This window comes from Trichechus manatus, unplaced genomic scaffold (genome assembly GCF_000243295.1).
Source record: "Trichechus manatus latirostris isolate Lorelei unplaced genomic scaffold, TriManLat1.0 scaffold00038, whole genome shotgun sequence".
Classification (NCBI taxonomy): Eukaryota; Metazoa; Chordata; class Mammalia; order Sirenia; family Trichechidae; genus Trichechus; species Trichechus manatus.
The window spans coordinates 17,973,679-17,991,406 of record NW_004443974.1 but is presented as its reverse complement, the minus strand read 5'-3'; the positions used below and the strand labels follow the sequence as shown (position 1 = coordinate 17,991,406).

Genomic DNA, 17,728 nt, shown 5'->3' with positions numbered 1-17,728 from the left:
TTTTCCTTTCAGGTTTTCATAGAGAAGCAGAAAGGAGAAATCCTAGGTGTGGTGATTGTGGAGTCCGGTTGGGGGTCCATCCTGCCGACTGTGATCATAGCTAACATGATGCATGGAGGCCCCGCAGAGAAGTCGGGGAAGCTGAATATTGGGGACCAGATCATGTCTATTAACGGCACCAGCCTGGTGGGCCTGCCCCTGTCCACCTGCCAGAGCATTATTAAGGTACCTGGATGCAGGAGAAATTAGCTTCTGTTGCAGACCTGAAATCAAGGGGGAAAGTGTGACTGCAATTCAGATCGTTCATAGGAATGAATGTGTTCTGTGTATCAGGCAGCCAGGAGGACGCAGTACACCTAGTCGTGGACTTTGCACTCAGGTAGCTTGCCCTCAGAGTCCCCGGGTGGTGCTGTAGGTAAGGCGTTTGGCTGCTAACCAAAAGTTTAGTGGTTTGAGTCCACCCAGAGACACCTTAGAAGGAAGGTCTGGTGATCTGCATCCAAAAACACAGCCATGGAAAACCCATGGAGCATGGCTCTGCTCTGACACACATGGGGTCATCATGAGTTGGAGTCAGCTTGATGGCAGCTGGTTTTTGTTTTTTTGTTTTTAGCTTACCCTCAAGTTACTATTTACAGATTCCTCCCCAAACTTGTTTTCAGACCTGGGATGGTATATGTGGCTCACATAACACCTAACTCCACAGCCGTGTTAGTTTCCTCGGGCTGCCGTCTCAAGGTACCACAAAGGGGTTTAAAATGACCAAAGTTTATTGTCTTTCAGAATTCAGGGCGACAGCAGGGCCCTGTTTTTGTCTAGGGGATGTCCTGTCTTGTCTCTCTCAGCTTCTGGTAGCCCCAGGTGTTCTCAGCTTGCAGCTGCAGCATAGCTTCCTCGTCACATGGACATCTTCCCTCTGTCTCTTGTGTGTCTTCTCTTTTATAAGGAACCATTCAGATGGAATTGGGACCCACCTTACTCCAGTATGGAGCCCTGGTGGCGCAGTGGTTAAGAGCTACTGCAAGCTATGGCTGCTAACCAAAAGGTCGGCAGTTCGAATCCACCAGCGGCTCCTTGGAAACTCCATGAGGCCGTTCTTCTCTGTCCTGTAGGGGCGCTATGAGTCAGGTTTACCTCGACCACAATGGGTTGGGTTTGGTTTGGTTTGATTTATTCCAGAATAAGGAACCCTGGTGGCACAGTGGTTAAAGCGATTGACTGCTAACTGAAAGGTTGGCCGTTTGAAACCACCAGCCACTCTGCTGGTCTGGCAGTCTACTTCCGTAGAGATTCACAGCCTCAGAAACCCTGTGGGGTTGCTGTGAATGGGAATCGACTCGATGGCAGTGGATTTGGTTTTTGGGTTACTCTAGTATGACCTCATGTTAACCTAACTGATAACATCCTCAAAGACCCTATTTCCAAACAAGGTCATGTTTACAGGTACTGGTGTTGAGGACTTCAACATAAATTTTGGGGGACACAATTTAACCCATAACAGCACCCATAACAGATATCACTAGTCAATCACAGCACTGTTTCCCACCAAGCCCAGACATGGCCTCAACAAAATTTTCGTCAGCATAATAATCCATACAATCACAAACAGTCAGCCAGATGTTCTTGGGCAATTTGCCATCCCTGTTGCAAATCATGGAGCCCTGATGATGCAGTAGTTAAGAGCTCGGCTGCTAACCAAAAGGTCGGCAGTTTGAATCCACCAGCCGCTCCTTGGAAACCCAGTGGGGCAGTTCTGCTCTGTCCTATAGGGTTGCTATGAGTTGGAATTGACTCAATGGCAACAGGTTTGTGGTTTTTTGTTTTTTGGTTTGATTACAAATCACAGAAATGCTTCCAATCAGAGAGGACTTTTCCTTAACAGAGACCATGACTGTGGTCCAAGTGAATTTGTCCTCCCTCAGAGCCTGCATAATGCTATCCATGCGGGCCGGTTGTCATAAGAAGAAGGAAAATCTGTTATAGTCCATGTACGTACTCCTCTTTAAAAAAAAGAAAAAAGTTACTGTAGTAAAATGCATGTAACATAAAACCTCCCATTTAAACCATTTTTAAGTATACATTTCATTGGCCTTAGTTACATTCACCATGTTCTACAATCATCACCACTGTCTGTTTCCAAAACTTAATTGCTTAATGGGTACAGAGCTTCTGTTTGGGGTGAAAAAAAGGTTTGGTAATATAGTGAAACCTGGGAGAGCTGGAACTCAATGGGACTATCTTTTTTTTTCTGGGTCTCACAAGTTTTCTGCCTTTGACAGGGTGCAGTCTTACCACTTTTCTATCACTGTCTATTAGTGGAATATATTTGAATTTTCCTTCTCTAATAGGTTTCCGCCTTATACAGGTTCCAGCTTCCACAGGTTTTACTGTCGATAGTAGTCATATATATACCTTTTATACCAAAATAAAATTACTTCTTGATTAACTGGAACTGGGGCTATTACATAATGCTAAAAGGAAGTCCTGAAACGAAAATTAAATGTGAATATTTGAGAGGAAAGATTAAGATTTTGTTTTAGAAATGAAGCATCCATTTACAGTCTTTTGAGGATGTTGCTGTTTGCTGCATGGCCAGTCTGAATGAGAATATTCCTCCTCACTGCAGTGTCTGTAGACCTCACTAGTTCTGGACCAAGCGCTGTGGTGCTGGAGGCAGACTGGGATTGTGTGGCTTTCCTTGGTCCCTCAGGGTTTCCTGCAAGACTGTTATTGAGAACTTGGTTGTATGTGTCTGTGTGGAATGTGAGTGGTGTGTGTGCGTGTGTTTATGTGTGAAGAGTGTGTGTGTATGTGGTTTGTATGTGCATGTGTGAGACGTGTATGTGCATGCGTGTGTACATGAGAGAGTGAGAATATGAATTCATATAATAGTCATTCTAAGCAACAGAAAATCACAAAATTATCTCCTTGACTGGGAGGTGGCAGAGTGGGAGATGAAGGGGAGTGTATAGGACATAGGGATGAGTTACCCCTCTTTGATTTTAATGAAATGGATTAGATTCTTAATTCCCCATAAGATAATCACACCCAGAAATAGTCCTCTTTGATCTCATTTAATTTCTTTTTGTTCCATCTGACATTTAAATAAATTCTACCTCTTGCTTAATATATGTTAAAGATAAGACTAGAGAATCTGCTTTGAACATGCGTATTCATTCAAACATGTTTAATCAGGTCTCTGTTAGGCACTGAGCTTAACTATATAGGGAAGTCAAAATGACATTAGTCATGTGGAGGATACTTACAGAGTTGAAAGGGTTCACTGGGCCCTAATGGCAGCACAGAGGTGAAGTGCTCTGAGCGTTTAGAGGAGGGAGAATTTTTAAAGATGTTTAAGGTGGGCCTTGAAGGATGAGTGGGACTGTTATCGACATAACAGAAAGGAACATGGCTTTGAGACAGGAGAGACAGGGTCTGAGCCTGGCTTGGGAAGGATGACCTGGCGCCGCTGTGATAACGTGGCAAGGGCAGGCCAGGAGCAGGGAGAAGGACCCATCCACGTTTGGTGTCTCTCACAAATGCCGTCTCCCACCAACAAGCAAGTTGCTTAGTAAACACCTTCAAACCCTCAAAAGAGCCACTGAGGGGCTGTGGGAACCAGAGACACATTAGATAAGATCCCCCACCCCAGGGAGTTCAGTTTAGGTGGGAAGAAGTAAATGAAATAGTGATGACTAGCATTGATTTACACACCTGGCCCCCTTCTCTGCACATCTAAGAATTGTGCTCAGATTAACTCCTGGAACTCGTGACAGCCGTGTGTGGTGGTAGTGTTGGTGGTGGTAGGTGCTGTCGAGTCGGTTCCGACTCATAGCGACCCCATGTACAACAGAATGAAACACTGCCTAGTCCTGTGCCATCCTCACAGTCTGCTATGTTTGAACCCATTGTTGCAGCCACTGTGTCAATCCATCTCGTTGAGGGTCTTCCTCTTTTTCCGCTCACCCTCTACCAAGTATGATGTCCTTCTCCAGGGACTGGTCCCTCCTGGTAACATGTCCAAAGTACATGAGGCAAAGTCTCACCATCCTAGCTTCTAATGAGCATTCTGGCTATACTTCTTCCAGGGCACATTTGTTTGTTCTCCTGGCAGTCTGTGGTATATTCAGTGTTCTTCACCAGCACAATAATTCAAAGGCATCAATTCTTCTTTGGTCTCCCTTAGTCATTGTCCAGCTTTTACACACATATGAGGTGATTGAAAACACCATGGCTTGGGTCAGGTGCTCCTTAGTCCTCAAAGTGACATCTTTGGTTTTTAACACCTTAAAGAGGTCTTTTGCAACAGATGTGCCCAATGCAATACGTCATTTGATTTCTTATTTGCAGCTTCCATGGGCTTTGATTGTGGATCCAAGTAAAATGAAATCCTTAACAACTTCAATCTTTTCTCAGTTTATCATGATGTCGCTTATCAGCCCAGTTGTGAGGATTTTTGTTTTCTTTATGTTGAGGTGTAATCCATCCTGAAGGCTGTGGTCTTTGATCTTCATCAGTAAGTGCTTCAAGTCCTCTTTGCTTTCAGCAAGCAAGGTTGTGTCATCTGCATATTGCAGGTTGTTAATGAGTCTTTCTCCAGTCCTGGTGCTGTGTTCTTTGTATAGTCCAGCTTCTCTGTGTGGCATAGGAACTATTATTACACTCATTGTGCAGGTTAGGAAACTGAGGTACAGCAAGACAATATAATTATTCAGGGTCACACAGCTAGTTATTAGTGGAGCCGGGATATGTGCCTGGGCCGTCTGGCTCAAGAGCCAGGTCATTCAACCCCCATGATACCTTGCCTCCAACACAGTCATCCCAGGGAGTGGGACAATCAAATGCTGGATCCTGAGGCAGCGGTTCTCATCTGGGGCATTCTTGTCCCTCAGAGGACTTTTGGGAATGTCAGACAGTTGTGGTTGTCACAACTAGGGGCAGAGGGGTGCTACTGGTACCCAGTGGCTAGAGACCAGCGATGCTGCTGCTCATCTCACAGTACACAGGACAGCCCCTTATGAGTTTCCTAGGCCTCCCGTAACAAAGTACTGCACACTGGGTGGCCTGTAAGAACAGAAATTTATAGTCTCACAATTCTGGAAGCTAGGAGTTCAAATTCAGGGGGTCAGCCCTGTTGCTTCCTTCTGAGGGCTCTAAGGGAGAATCTGGTTTCTTGCCTCCTCTAGCTTCTGGTGACTGCTGGTGGTCAGTGGCATTCCTTGACTTACACATCACTCCAGTCTATGTCTCCGTCACGTGGCCATTTACTCTGTGTCTCTTCTCCTCTTTCAGAAGGACACCACTGAGATTAGATTAGGAGTCCGTGGTTGGTGCAGACAGTTAACATACTTAGCTGCTAACCAAAAGGTTGGCAGTTCGAGTCTACCCAGAGGTGCCTTGGAAGTAGATCCGGTGATCTACTTCTAAAAAAACAGTTGTGCTCTGACACACGTGGGGTAGCCATGAGTCAGAGTTGGCTCCGTGGCAACCGGTTTTATGATTGGTTTAGGGCCCACTTTACTCCAGTATGACCTCATGTTAAGTAATAGTATCTTCAAAGACCCTATTTCCAAACAAGGTCATATTCAGAGGGACTGAGGGTTAGGACTTCGACATATCTTTTGGGGACACAATTCAATCCATAACAGCCCCCCACCACAAAGGATTACAAACCAAAAACCCATTGCCGTCGAGTTGATTCCAACTCATAGCAACCCTATAGAATTTTCCAGCCCTAAATATCAGTAGTGCTGAGGCTGAGAAACCCTGCCTGAGAGGTATAGGACTTCAGATGCAGGAGAGAACTCAGAGAGTTGGGTGGGAGGAGTGGAGAGAGAGGTAAGTCGGGCAGGGTTCGGGGGAGTTGATGTAGGTCTTGAAAGGTTTAGGGAGGGTTTGTGGGCAGGAGGATCAGAGAGAGGCCTGGGCGGGACTGGTGAGGCTGCATGTCGTGGCCCATGACCCACTTGCCAGGTGGAGCCCAGCCCCTCCTTCATTCCACAGCAGCCGTGATGGGGACAGCAGATGTCCAGCTTACATCAAGGTGCCCACAACTTGCCAGTGCTGACAAGTGGTTCCAAGTTCCTTTGTCCCCACCCCTCTGGGCCTCTCTCTAAGATGGAGGTTTGAGACCCCTGAGGGCAGCACTGTCTCTGGTAGACACCTGGGGACTTCTCTTCTTCCTAATGGATCACAACATCAAGGTGAATACGTTTGCCTAGAATACAAAGGGAGTACTGAGCAATTTCCTGAGGGGAAAAGGTTTGTTTGAGCTACTAGCTGAACGTTGCTGTCTGTAAGTGGAGTCTCTGTTTATGGAATCAGAAAATTAAAAGGCCAAGTGGTGATGAAAGAGATGTAACTGATGAAGACGGAGGATAAGAAATGCAGTGCCTGTGTGGCCGCCTTCAGCACAGAAGTACTTAGCAGGCCAGGCCAATAAGAACACTAGAACACTGCCAGACTTCCTCAGTATAGGACGGGGGCAGTGCCTTACACCCAGAAATCACAGGGAAAGCTCCCTGGCCCAACCAAAGTGGACACAGGGACAGGGTGCTGGGGGTGGTCCCCCTTGGCTGGGAGGAGTATGTTATCACTGATATCAGTTAGAATTGTCAGTACAAAAAGCAGACTAATTTTTAGTGGGTGGTAATATTGTTTGAGGCAGTGGTGATTCAGGGGTAGAATTCTCACCTTCCATGCAGGAGACCCGGGTTCGATTCCCAGCCAGACCACCTTATACACAGCCACCACCTGTCTGTCAATGGAGTCTTATATGTTGCTATGATGCTGAAAAGGTTATAGTGGAGCTTCCAGACTAAGATGAACTAGGAAGAAAGGCCTGGCAATCTATTTCCAAAAATCAACCAATAAAAACCCTGTGGATCACAATGGTCCGATCATGGGGATGGCACAGGGCCAGGCAGCTATTTTTTTCTGTTGTGCATGGAGTCACCATGAGTTGGAGCCTACTCAACTGTCAGCTAAAAACAGCAACAATATTGTTTTTAAATTCTCTACCAGTTTGTCTGCACATTGATATTATTTGTCCTAGTACTGAGACAGTGTTATGGATTGAATTATGTCCCCCCAAAATGTGTGTCTACTTGGCTAAGCAATGATTCTCAGTGATTGTCCACCATTTTTCGATCTGATGTGATTTTCCTATGTGTTATAAATCCTGTCTCTATGATGTTAATGAGGTGGGATTAGCAGCAGTTGTGTTAACCAGGCAGGACTCAAATCTACAAGATTGGGTTGTGTCTAAAGTCAGTCTCTTTTGTGATATAAAAGAAAGAAATGAAAGACAGGGGAACCTTATGCCACTAAGAAAGCAGCACCAGGAACAGAGCGCATCCTTTGGACCTGGGGTTCCTGTGCTGGGAAGCTCCTAGACCAGGGGGAAGATTGATGACAGTGACCTTCCCCCAGAGCTGACAAAGAGAGAAAGCCTTCCCCTGGAGTTGGCACCCTGTATTCGGACTTCTAGCCTCCTAGACCGTGAGAGAATAAATCTCTGTTTGTTAAAGCCATCCTCTTGTGGTATTTCTGTTACAGCAGCACTAGATAACTAAGACAGTGTTCTTGCAATGAATTTAACAAGCACATCTCATCCTGATAAATCAGTGCTTCTCAAACTTTGATTTAAATCACCCAAGGATCTTGTTAAAATGCAGATTCTGATTTATTAGTTCTGGAATGGGGCCCGAAATTCTGTGTTTCCAACAAGCTTCTGGCTAACTCCATTGCCAGTATGCGGGCCACACTTTGAGCAGTAGGGGTCTAAAGCACTGTGTTCTGTGTTTTGCCACTTTTTTCCGTAGTTATAGAATTATTTTAATTGCTTTTTTCCTAGCTCTTATTTTTTCTGTCATAATTCCTAAAGCCTAATTTATTGGTAGGTAAAGCAAGCTGGCAGTCCACCTCGGTCCATGCCATTGTCTCCCTGGTCCTGCCCTCTGGATTTTTTTTAACTAGAGGACAACTTCCCTTTCCTTCCAGGGAGAATCATGGTGGCGCTGCTCTCCTATTGCTATGGAGACCATTCTGGCTTCTCTTCTCTCCCCTTCCCTCCTCCGTGCCCTTCCCCTCTGTCATGGATTGAATTATGTCTCCCAAAAAATGTGTGTATCAGTTTGACTGGGCCATGATTCCCAGTATTGTGTGGTTTTCCTATGTGTTATAAATCCTGCCTCTTTGATGTTAATGAGGGAGGATGGGCAGCAGTTGTGTTAGTGAGGCAGGACTCAATTTACAAGACTGGATTGTGTCCTGAGGCAATCTCGTGAGATATAAAAGACAGAAGTGAGCAGTGAGATAGGGGGACCTCATGCCATCAAGAAAGCAGTGCCGGGAGCAGAGCGCGTCCTTTGGACTGGGGTCCCTGTGCAGAGAAGCTCCTAGTCCAAAGTAACATTGATGAGAAGACCGACAGAGGAAGGCTTCCCCTGGAGCTGATGCCCTGAATTTGGACTTTTACCGTACTTTACTGTGAAGAAATAAATTTCTCTTTGTTAAAGCCATCCACTTGTGGTATTTCTGTTGTAGCAGCACTAGATAACTAAGACACCCTCCCGCCATATTTCTTCATTTGCTGCACCATTCCACTGTTGTCATGAGGACGAGATGACTGTTTTATCTAACTGGCACCTCCAGTATAAATGGCAGCTCAGAAATCCAAGTTAATGGGACCTAACTTGAAACACTGATTAGGAACAGCAGTGCAAATGCATGGTCTGGTTATTTCAAATTGCGGTTTCTCTAAGCCTCATCTTGCAGCACATTTCCCCAATCTAGAAATTCTCTCACTGAGGGACAAATCAAACATCTTAAATCAATTCACATAAAAAGGATGAACCCACCGGTACAATGTGACTTTTTTAGCCCACATTGAGAAAATAGAGTCAAGTCTCTTAGCTCTACAGGGAGATGCTCTCTAAGGTGATTCTGTAGCACACACCTGTGCCTAAGTAAGCTCTGTGTTTGATAAGTGTAACCTTTAAAGCAGGTGTCTCTGTCTTATGGTTTGAAATTCTTAACGATGTGTCCCCATCTACAGCATCCTCAGCCTGTTGCCCACAAATTGCTGGCCTCATGTTGTGCGATTGTAGAGAGGGAGGTGCAGGGGCTCCAGCCCATTGTGGCTGTCCTGCCGTGTGCCCTGCACTTCAGTGCATTCTTGCCCTGCCCTTCGCTGAGCTCAGAGGCTAGGAAGAGGGCTTGCTTGCTGCTGAAAACCCAGTGCCTGGCGGTTCAGTGGTAGAATTCTCTAGTTTGATTCCCGGCCAATACACCTCATGCACAGTGACCACCCGTCTGTCAGTGGAGACTTGCGTGTTGCTCTGATGTTGAACACATTTCAGTGGAGGTTCCAGACTAAGACAGACTAGAGGAAGAAAGTCTGGTGATCTACTTCCAAAAATTCAGCCAGTGAATTTGGATCACAGTGGTCCAATCCTGTTGAACTGGGGGCTGACTTGAAGACATTCAACAACAACAAACAACATTTCTTGGCACATTACCAGTGATCAATAAATATTTATTGATTAAATGACTGTGAGAGAGGCGACACTCAAAGGAGAGAGAAATATATGCATGAATGATGTCCAGACTGGGGCCCCCTCCAAAAAAAAGAAGCCTATTTTTAATTTCAGGAGTAAGTGTTTTTAAACACGATGAGATTTGGTGTTTCAGACAAGCCATTTAGGGAAAAAAATATGAAAAGTGGTGAAATCATAGAATGTTAGAACTGGAATGGACTTTAGTGAATATCTTAATTGTCTAGTGCTGTTATAACAGAAATACCACATGTGAATGGCTTTAACAAACAGAAATTTATTCTTTCATAGTTTAGGAGGCTGGAAGTCCAAAGGAGTCAGGTCCAGGGAAAGGTTTTCTTTCTCTTATGGCTCTAGGGGAAGGTCCTTGTCATCAGTCGTCCCCTGGTCTAGCAGTTTCTCAGCACAGGGACCCCGGGTCCAAAGGATGCACTATGCTCCCGGCTCTTCTTGTTTGGTAGTAATGAGGTCCCTCTCTTCTCTGCTCGATTTCTGTCTTTTATATCTCAAAAGAGACTGACACAAGATACAGCCTAATCCTGTAGATTGAGTCCTACCTCATTAACATAACTGCCTCTAATCCTGCCTTATTAACATCGTAGAGATTAGGATTTACAACACATAGAATAATCACATCAAATCACAAAATGATGAATGTGTTGGTTAAGATTGTGTGTCAACTTGGCTGGGCCATGATTCTCCGTGTTTTAATGTAATCACTCCCCTGATTGAATATACTGTGAGTAGCCAGTCAGATGGAAGGGAGTCTCCTTGGGGGTGTGGCCCGAATTTGTATATAAGCAGACGTTCTGGCTTGTTGCTCTCCCCGGATCCTGTGGCTGCTTCCTGTCGTCTCATCTCCCGTTCTTGGGACTTGAGTTGTCAGCTTATCTGCCAAACCTGGGATTCGTTGATCTGCACAGCTGGTGAGTGGGAGCCCTGCTCTCTGACCTTCCGATCTTGGGCTTGCCAGCTTCTGCAGCTGTGTGACTTGGGAAAGGCCTCTCCCCTGATCCACGGACTTGGGACGTTCTAGCCTCTACAATCACGTGAGCTGTTTCCTTGATATAATCTCTCTATATATATGTATTTATACACTTTACTGGTTTTGCTTCTCTAGAGAACCCAGCCTAAGACAATGGACGACCACACAATACTGGGAAGCATGGCCAAGCCAAGTTGACATAAATTTTTGAGGAACACAATTCAATCAGTAACAGTGAGTTTCACCATTTATTTGTTTTGAAGATAAAGAAATTGAGTGGGAGAAAGGTGGAGCCAAATGCCAAGATCCCACAGCTGTGATGGCAGAACAAAACTTGAACCCAGGTCTTCTGACACCAACAGAGTCCTCAACACCAACCCATGCTGGTCCTGCTGTTAGGAGCAAAAAGCCAGAGCAACTCCCACTTCTGGTATGGATCATGAGACCTGCCATCATGTAGAAGGCCCAGAGTCTTTGCACACTTTCATTTATCCAGCGAGAACTGCACTCAGCTCATCCATTGCTCCTCTTTGAAAACATCATTTCCTTAACCTGAGAAGTTTCCCAGAGATGTTCCAAAACCACTGAGAGGAGTTGGTATAGATGCTGCATGAACATGCCCCCCACATCCCATGATGGAGTGAGACCATTGCAAGCCACATTACAGCCACTGGAGGCTCAAATCCCCTAGAAAAAAACAATCCAGAACACTGGGGAGACAGGGAGATATGCTGTTGTTGTTAGCTGCCATTGAGTTGCCTCCTGACTCATGGTGACCCCGTGCACAACCAGTCCTGTTCCATCCCCATGATGGGTTGTGAATCAGATCGTTTGACCCATAGAGTTTTCATGGCTGTTTTTCAGAAGTAGATTCCCAGGTCTTTCTTCCCAGTAGATCTTCGTCTGGAAGTTCCACTGACACGTGTTCAGCATCACAGCAACACGCAAGGCTCCACTGACAGACAGATGGTAGCTACCCTTATGGTGCATTGGCTGGGAATCTGGGTTTCCTGCACAAAAGGTGAGAATTCTACCACTGAACCACCGCTGCCTCAGTGAAATTAAACCAAGTGAATTAGATTGAGTCCCATCAAAATTCCATCATTGAGAGGACAGCTGGAATCAAAAGGCAGTGGAGAAGGCTGGGGGGAACATGAGGACAGGATCCTGAAGAACTCCTGGCATATAAGAAAGTGAACCACAAGTGTGGTCCCAGCTCAAGGCTGGAAGAAAAGATTTGGGGGCACAAGTTTGTTGTCCTGATGCTCTCTGGCTTCTGTGTTGAGCAAGTGTTATTTATGAATGACACACGCTCTCCCATTGTATATATGAAGGATTATGGTGTAGGAGAAAAACTGTGATGGGTTTTGAATACAGACATACTTGGGATTGAATCTTGCTATGGGTGAACTTGGCGAGTTGCTTAATATCGCTCGGCCTCAGTTTCCTCTTCTATAAATGCGGATAATTATAGTTGCCAGTTTGTCAAGGAAAGTAAATAAGGCAACCCCTGTAAATCTCCAAGGCCAGTGTCAGGCGAGTTGTTATTGTTAGGTGACATCGAGTCGGTTCCGACTCATAGCGATCCTGTGTACAATAGAATGAAACACTGCCCAGTCCTGTGCCATCCTCACAATTGTTACGCTTGAGCCCATTGTTGCAGCCATTGTGTCAGTCCATCTTGTTGAGGGTCTTCCTCTTTTTTGCTGACCCTCTACTTTACCAAGCATGATGTCCTCCTCCAGGGGCTGGTCCCTCCTGATAACATGTCCAAAGTACATTAGATGAAGTCTCGCCATCCTCGCTTCCAAGGAGAACTCTGGTTGTATTTCTTCCAAGACAGACTTATTTGTTCTTTTGACAGTCCATGGTATATTCAGTATTCTTTGCCAACACCACAATTCAAAGGCATCAGTTCTTTGGTCTTCCTTATTTATTGTCCAGCTTTCACATGCCTATGAGGCAGCTGAAAATATCATAGCTTGGGTCAGACACACCTTAGTCCTCAAGGTGAAATCTTTGCTTTTTAACACTTTAAAGAGGTCTTTTGCCACAGATTTGCCCAATGCAATACGTCGTTTGATTTCCTGACTGCTGCTTCCATGGGTGTTGATTGTGGATCCAAGTAAAATGAAATCCCTGACAACTTCAGTCTTTTCTGCATTTATCATGATGTTGCTTATTCCAGTTATGAGGATTTTTGATTTCTTTATGTTGAGGTATAATCCATACTGAAGGCTGTAGTCTTTGATCTTCATCAGTGTTTCAAGTCTCTTTGCTTTCAGCAAGCAAGGTTATGTTATCTGCATATTGCAGGTTGTTAATGAGTCTTCCTCCAACCCTGCTGCCAGGTTCTTCAAACAGCCCAGCATGTCCAATTATTTGCTCAGCATACAGATTTAATATGTATGGTGAAAGGATACAAACCTGACGCACACCTTCTTGATTTTAAACCATGCAGTATCCCCAGGCGAGAGTCAGTAGTAAATGACAGTTAGCTGTCGTCATTGTGGAGCCCTGGTGGCACAGTGGTTAAGGGCTTAGGCTGCTAACCAACAGGTCAGCAGTTCAAATCTACCAGCCTCTTCTTGGGAACACTATGGGGCAGTCCTTCTCTGTTGTCATTGTGGTGTGGCTGCTTTCGTCAGCAGGATGAGTTCTGGTGTGACAGTATCTCAGGGTACTTACACATGGTACCCACCTGGAGACGGGTGACTGTGTAGTTCGTAGGCTGTACAGTGACTGGGCCAACCAACCCTCCCAGGGATGGATTACCCAATAAGCAAGGTACACACGGGTTTACTTCCGCTTACTTACTAATCTGTAGTACACAATTTCACATTTGTATAGTACAAAATTTGAAATTGTGCACTACAGACTAGTAAGTAAGCACAAGCAAGCCTGTGCTTACCTTGCTTACTGGTTAATCTGCCCCTGGACCTTCCCACCAGCCATCACCCCCTACCCCAGCCTTACTCACCCCTGTGCTTATGCAACGCACTGGCCCCAGGTGTGAGCAGTGAGTTGCCATCTCTGAGCCTAATCATCCCTTGGAGAAATTAAGTCACCTGGGTGCAAGTGAGTTCATTGTTCTGGAGTGGTCATCTGCACTGGCTGTTCTCAAAACAGAGTGTGCATCAGAATCACCTCCAAGGCTGGCTAACACACAGGTTGCTGGCCCCCCTCGTGGAGTTTCTGATTCAGTAGGTCAGGGTGGGGCCCAGAATTTGCATTGCTCATAAGTGCCCAGGTGATGCTGCTGCTGCTGGTCTGCACATGCTGGCCAAGCATAATAAAGCCAGATAACCGGAGGCAAAAGAAAACCAGTTGCCATCAAGTTGACCCTGACTCATGGCAACCCCATGTGTGTCAGAGTAGAATTGTGCTCCACAGGGCTTTCAGAGGTACCTCGGAAGATCTACTTCCAAAATATCAGCCATTGAAAACCCTATGGAGCACAGTTCTACTCTGACACACATGGGGTTGCCATGAGTTGGAGTCAACTCAGTGGCAATTAGTGTATTCATCAGGGAGGAATAAGCTGATTGGAGTCCTGCCTCTTCTTCCTGCTTCTCCCAGTTGCTGATGGAGTTGTTAAGCTGTAAAACATTTAACAGGCAGAGAGAACGGGGAAGAAGGAGCATCAGGGATTGAGAAAACACGCCTCTGATGAATTGGGCGAGTTGCTGTGATGAGATGCCCTTTGTCAGAAGAGGAGTAATTGCTCGTGTTTGCCTTTCAGAGAAAAAGCCAATTTCCACTTGTTTCTCTCCTGCCCAGGACAAGGGTTATGCATCCTTCATCTCTCAAGCCAAAAAGTGCACGTTTGACACTTTTTCTTTAGGCGCACGGATGACCACTTTAATCAAACCCCTTGAACGCAGCCCATTTCCCAAAATCAGGAAATGGATCTCTGGATGAGACGAAAGGGCTCCATCTAACCCTTGCAGTTTCCTTCCTGAGTCCATAGCATCTGCCAGTGAATTGTCCAGGCCACCAGTGCTTTGGTTTCTCTGTGGCGGGTACTCTGGGAGCCCATGAAATAGGAAAAGACCCACTGGGCTTCTTTTGCCTTTGGTGCTGTCTGTGTGTGTTTATTCCGTCTGTCGCAGATGCTCCCCGTATTCACTGTGCTTTGTTAACTTTGAAGGGCTTAAAGAACCAGTCCCGAGTCAAGCTGAACATCGTGCGGTGTCCTCCGGTAACCACCGTGCTGATCCGGAGGCCAGACCTGCGCTACCAGCTGGGGTTCAGCGTCCAGAGCGGAATTGTAAGTACAGCGCACTCCAGTCTCTCTCTCGACACTCTGACAAATAAGAATGTAGCACAGTGTTTGGTCTGGCTTTATTATTATTTTATCTTTAAGCCAGCATCTTAGTTATCCCATTCTGCTATAACAGAAATACCGCAAGTGGGTGGCTTTATCAAACAGAAATTAATTTTCTCACAGTTTAGGAGGCTGGAAGTCCAAATTCAGGGCGCCGGCTCTAGGGGAAGCCTTTCTCTCTCTGTCGGCTCTGGAGTAAGGTTCTTGTCTCTTCAGCTTCTGCTTCCTGGTTCCTTGGAGGTCTCTGTGTGTCTTGGCATCTGTCTTACCCCATCTCTGCTCCTTTAGCTTGCTTGTTTAATCTCTTTTATATCTCAAAAGAGGTTGACTTCAGACACACCCCATCCTAATCCTGTCTCATTTACATAACAAAGAAAACCCATTCCCAAATGGGATTATAACCACAGGCATAGAGGTTAGGATTTACAACACATATATTTAGGGGACATAATTCAATCCATAACAGCCAGTTAGCTCCCTGAAAGAGTCAAGGGAGGCGGAATGGTGAGGTGAGCTCAGCTTCCTCTGTGAGCAGAGTTCCTCTACAGACAATTCTGTGCTCTTCCCAGAGCCATGGCCCACAAAGCCCAGCTTTCTAGTTGTGACAGTTCAGGGTTGTCCTGCCAGCAACCATCTTTAGTTGGGGATGCACCCACAAAGGGTCCGCACCTCGGCTGCACAAGAGGCCCAGGGAACACCTACAACTGCCCGTGCGTGGGCTAGGCCTCAAGAGCAGCGAAGTCTGGCTGGGGGTATAGTCCTGCTGCCTCTCCCTGCTTCCCCTCCGTTGCTCAGGGAGATGTTGGTAAGCTGTGAAATGTCCAACAGGCAGAGAGAATGGGAAAGAAGGGTGCAGGTACAGTGAAACCTGTGAGAGCCGGAACTTGACAGGACTGCGTTGTTTTTCTGGGTCTTGCAAGTTTTCTGCCTTTGACAGGGTGCAGTCTTAAACCACTTTTCTGTCACTCTTGATTAGTGGGAAATATTTTAGTTTTCCTTCTCTAGGTTTCTGCCTTACACAGGTTCTGGCTTTTGCAGGTTTTACTGTCTTTTTTAAAGCTCCCCAGGTAATTCTGAGGTTGGGAACTACTGCCTTATCGATGTAGTCATGCATCACCTGGGCTTACCTGAATTGCCCTTTTGAACTGAATTAACACTTAGGGGTTAAAGAGTATTTTTATCAGTTGGCTGTCTGCCTTGTAAGATAATTCCTTTTTGTCTTGGATTTACTTGTTCTGGAATTGTCTGGCCTTTGATGGCAAATCTATTCTCTATCTGTAACCTTCCTGATTATATAGGTTTTGGATGTACTCCCCCTTTCTTTGTATTCATCTTTCCAGACAGAGGGCCCTACTCGTTTTTCCCCTTTAACTTTCAATTAAGAGTTCTAGGTAATTCAGATTTTATTCCAAGTACTTTTTAAGTTTTAGAAATATTCTGGAAATTCCCAGTTGGAGCTGAAATATCCAGCCCCATTTTATGTGCTGTTTCTACCTTAGTAGCTTAATTTGCCTGCTAGGAGAGGAGCGGGGTTACTTCTTTTGGTTTTGGCCTGACATCATACTTTCAACTGTTTATACTTATTTGTTTGCTTTGTTTATATCCAAATAATATTGAAAGTGAAAACATTAGCAAGTTATTATAGAATGGGTGAGGGTGCATTGGGGCCCCCCGTTTTATCTAAAGTGGGAAGGGTTCCTTAGGAATGTTTTGACCCCAAAGTACCTGAGCCAGTGAAGGGGCCACATGCTCACAGGACAAGATGTTGCTTGTCTGCATGGGCTTTCAAGTAAAGATGCACAATGTGGAATGAAAGGTCGGCGTGGTAAATCCATACATGCTCTTTTGGGTAGATTCAGGTTGCTTTGTGTGTGAGGTGGAGGTGGCTGTTCTCTGCACTGCCAAGCCGAGGACTATCCTAGCCCTGAAGGGCTCATTTTTGCCACCAGCCTGCAGCCTCCACCCACCGCCTACCTGGCTCCACAGTAACAGTAACCAGCCGCGTTGTTGTTTCTGTAAGGAGTGAGTGTACACAGGGAGAGCTGAGCTGGGAAGGCCGAAGGGGTGTCTCCTCTCCAGCTCCCCTGGTGCCAGCCCCCTCTTTGGCTCATGCAGTTGTGATCCTAAAAAACAGGCAGCTGGCATTAAGCGATTTAATGGGTGAATCCCAATCATGATTGTGGGAAATGATACTAACCTGTGTCACAGTTTACAAGTTGAAGACATTGGCCACCCTGTGACAAGCCAAAACAGCTCTTTTTACCAGCACCCAGCTGGGAAGCCAAGCACTCAGGATGAAGGTGCCGTGAAATCCAGTCAGTCATGTGCTGTGTTCCTTGCGTGAAGTGCATGAATGGAGGCGCCACCTTTCTTGTGAAAAGAAATAAGGACATTCAAATTCCCAAAGCCTAACCATGTCAGCTTTTCAGAGATGAGAGTGCTAGGGGAGGGGGCTTCAGAAAAGACAGTCTTCCATCCCCATCAGTTCTCGGAGGTGAGGTGTTGCCCACCAGGTGTAACTTGGCCTTTGGTTCTGTAGATCTGCAGCCTCATGCGAGGAGGAATAGCCGAGAGAGGAGGCGTTCGCGTGGGACATCGGATCATTGAAATCAACGGACAGAGTGTTGTCGCCACCCCCCACGAGAAGATCGTCCACATTCTTTCCAATGCTGTTGGGGAGGTAGGAGTCGGGGCCCAGGGCTGGAGAGAGGCTGAGGGTGTCCTCTGGGGCCCCCTGGCCTTAAACAGGCCTTCCAGAAAACCTTCCAGAGTATCCTTTCCAGTCCTACCAGTTGGTGTCAGATTGACTCTGACTCATGGTGACCCCATGTGTGTCAGAGTAGAACTGTGCTCCATAGG

At 46.0% G+C, this 17,728-nt stretch overlaps 1 protein-coding gene across 1 annotated transcript in view; it reads left to right on the top strand.

Moving 5' to 3' along the window:
* Window positions 1–17,728, top strand: part of APBA1 (amyloid beta precursor protein binding family A member 1) — a 250,412-nt gene that overhangs the window by 230,557 nt on the left and 2,127 nt on the right. The window contains exons 10-12 of the mRNA XM_004375797.2: window positions 13–225; window positions 14,693–14,812; window positions 17,409–17,549. Of these exons, the coding sequence (XP_004375854.1) occupies window positions 13–225; window positions 14,693–14,812; window positions 17,409–17,549 (474 nt within the window). The remainder of the gene's footprint in view (window positions 1–12; window positions 226–14,692; window positions 14,813–17,408; window positions 17,550–17,728) is intronic.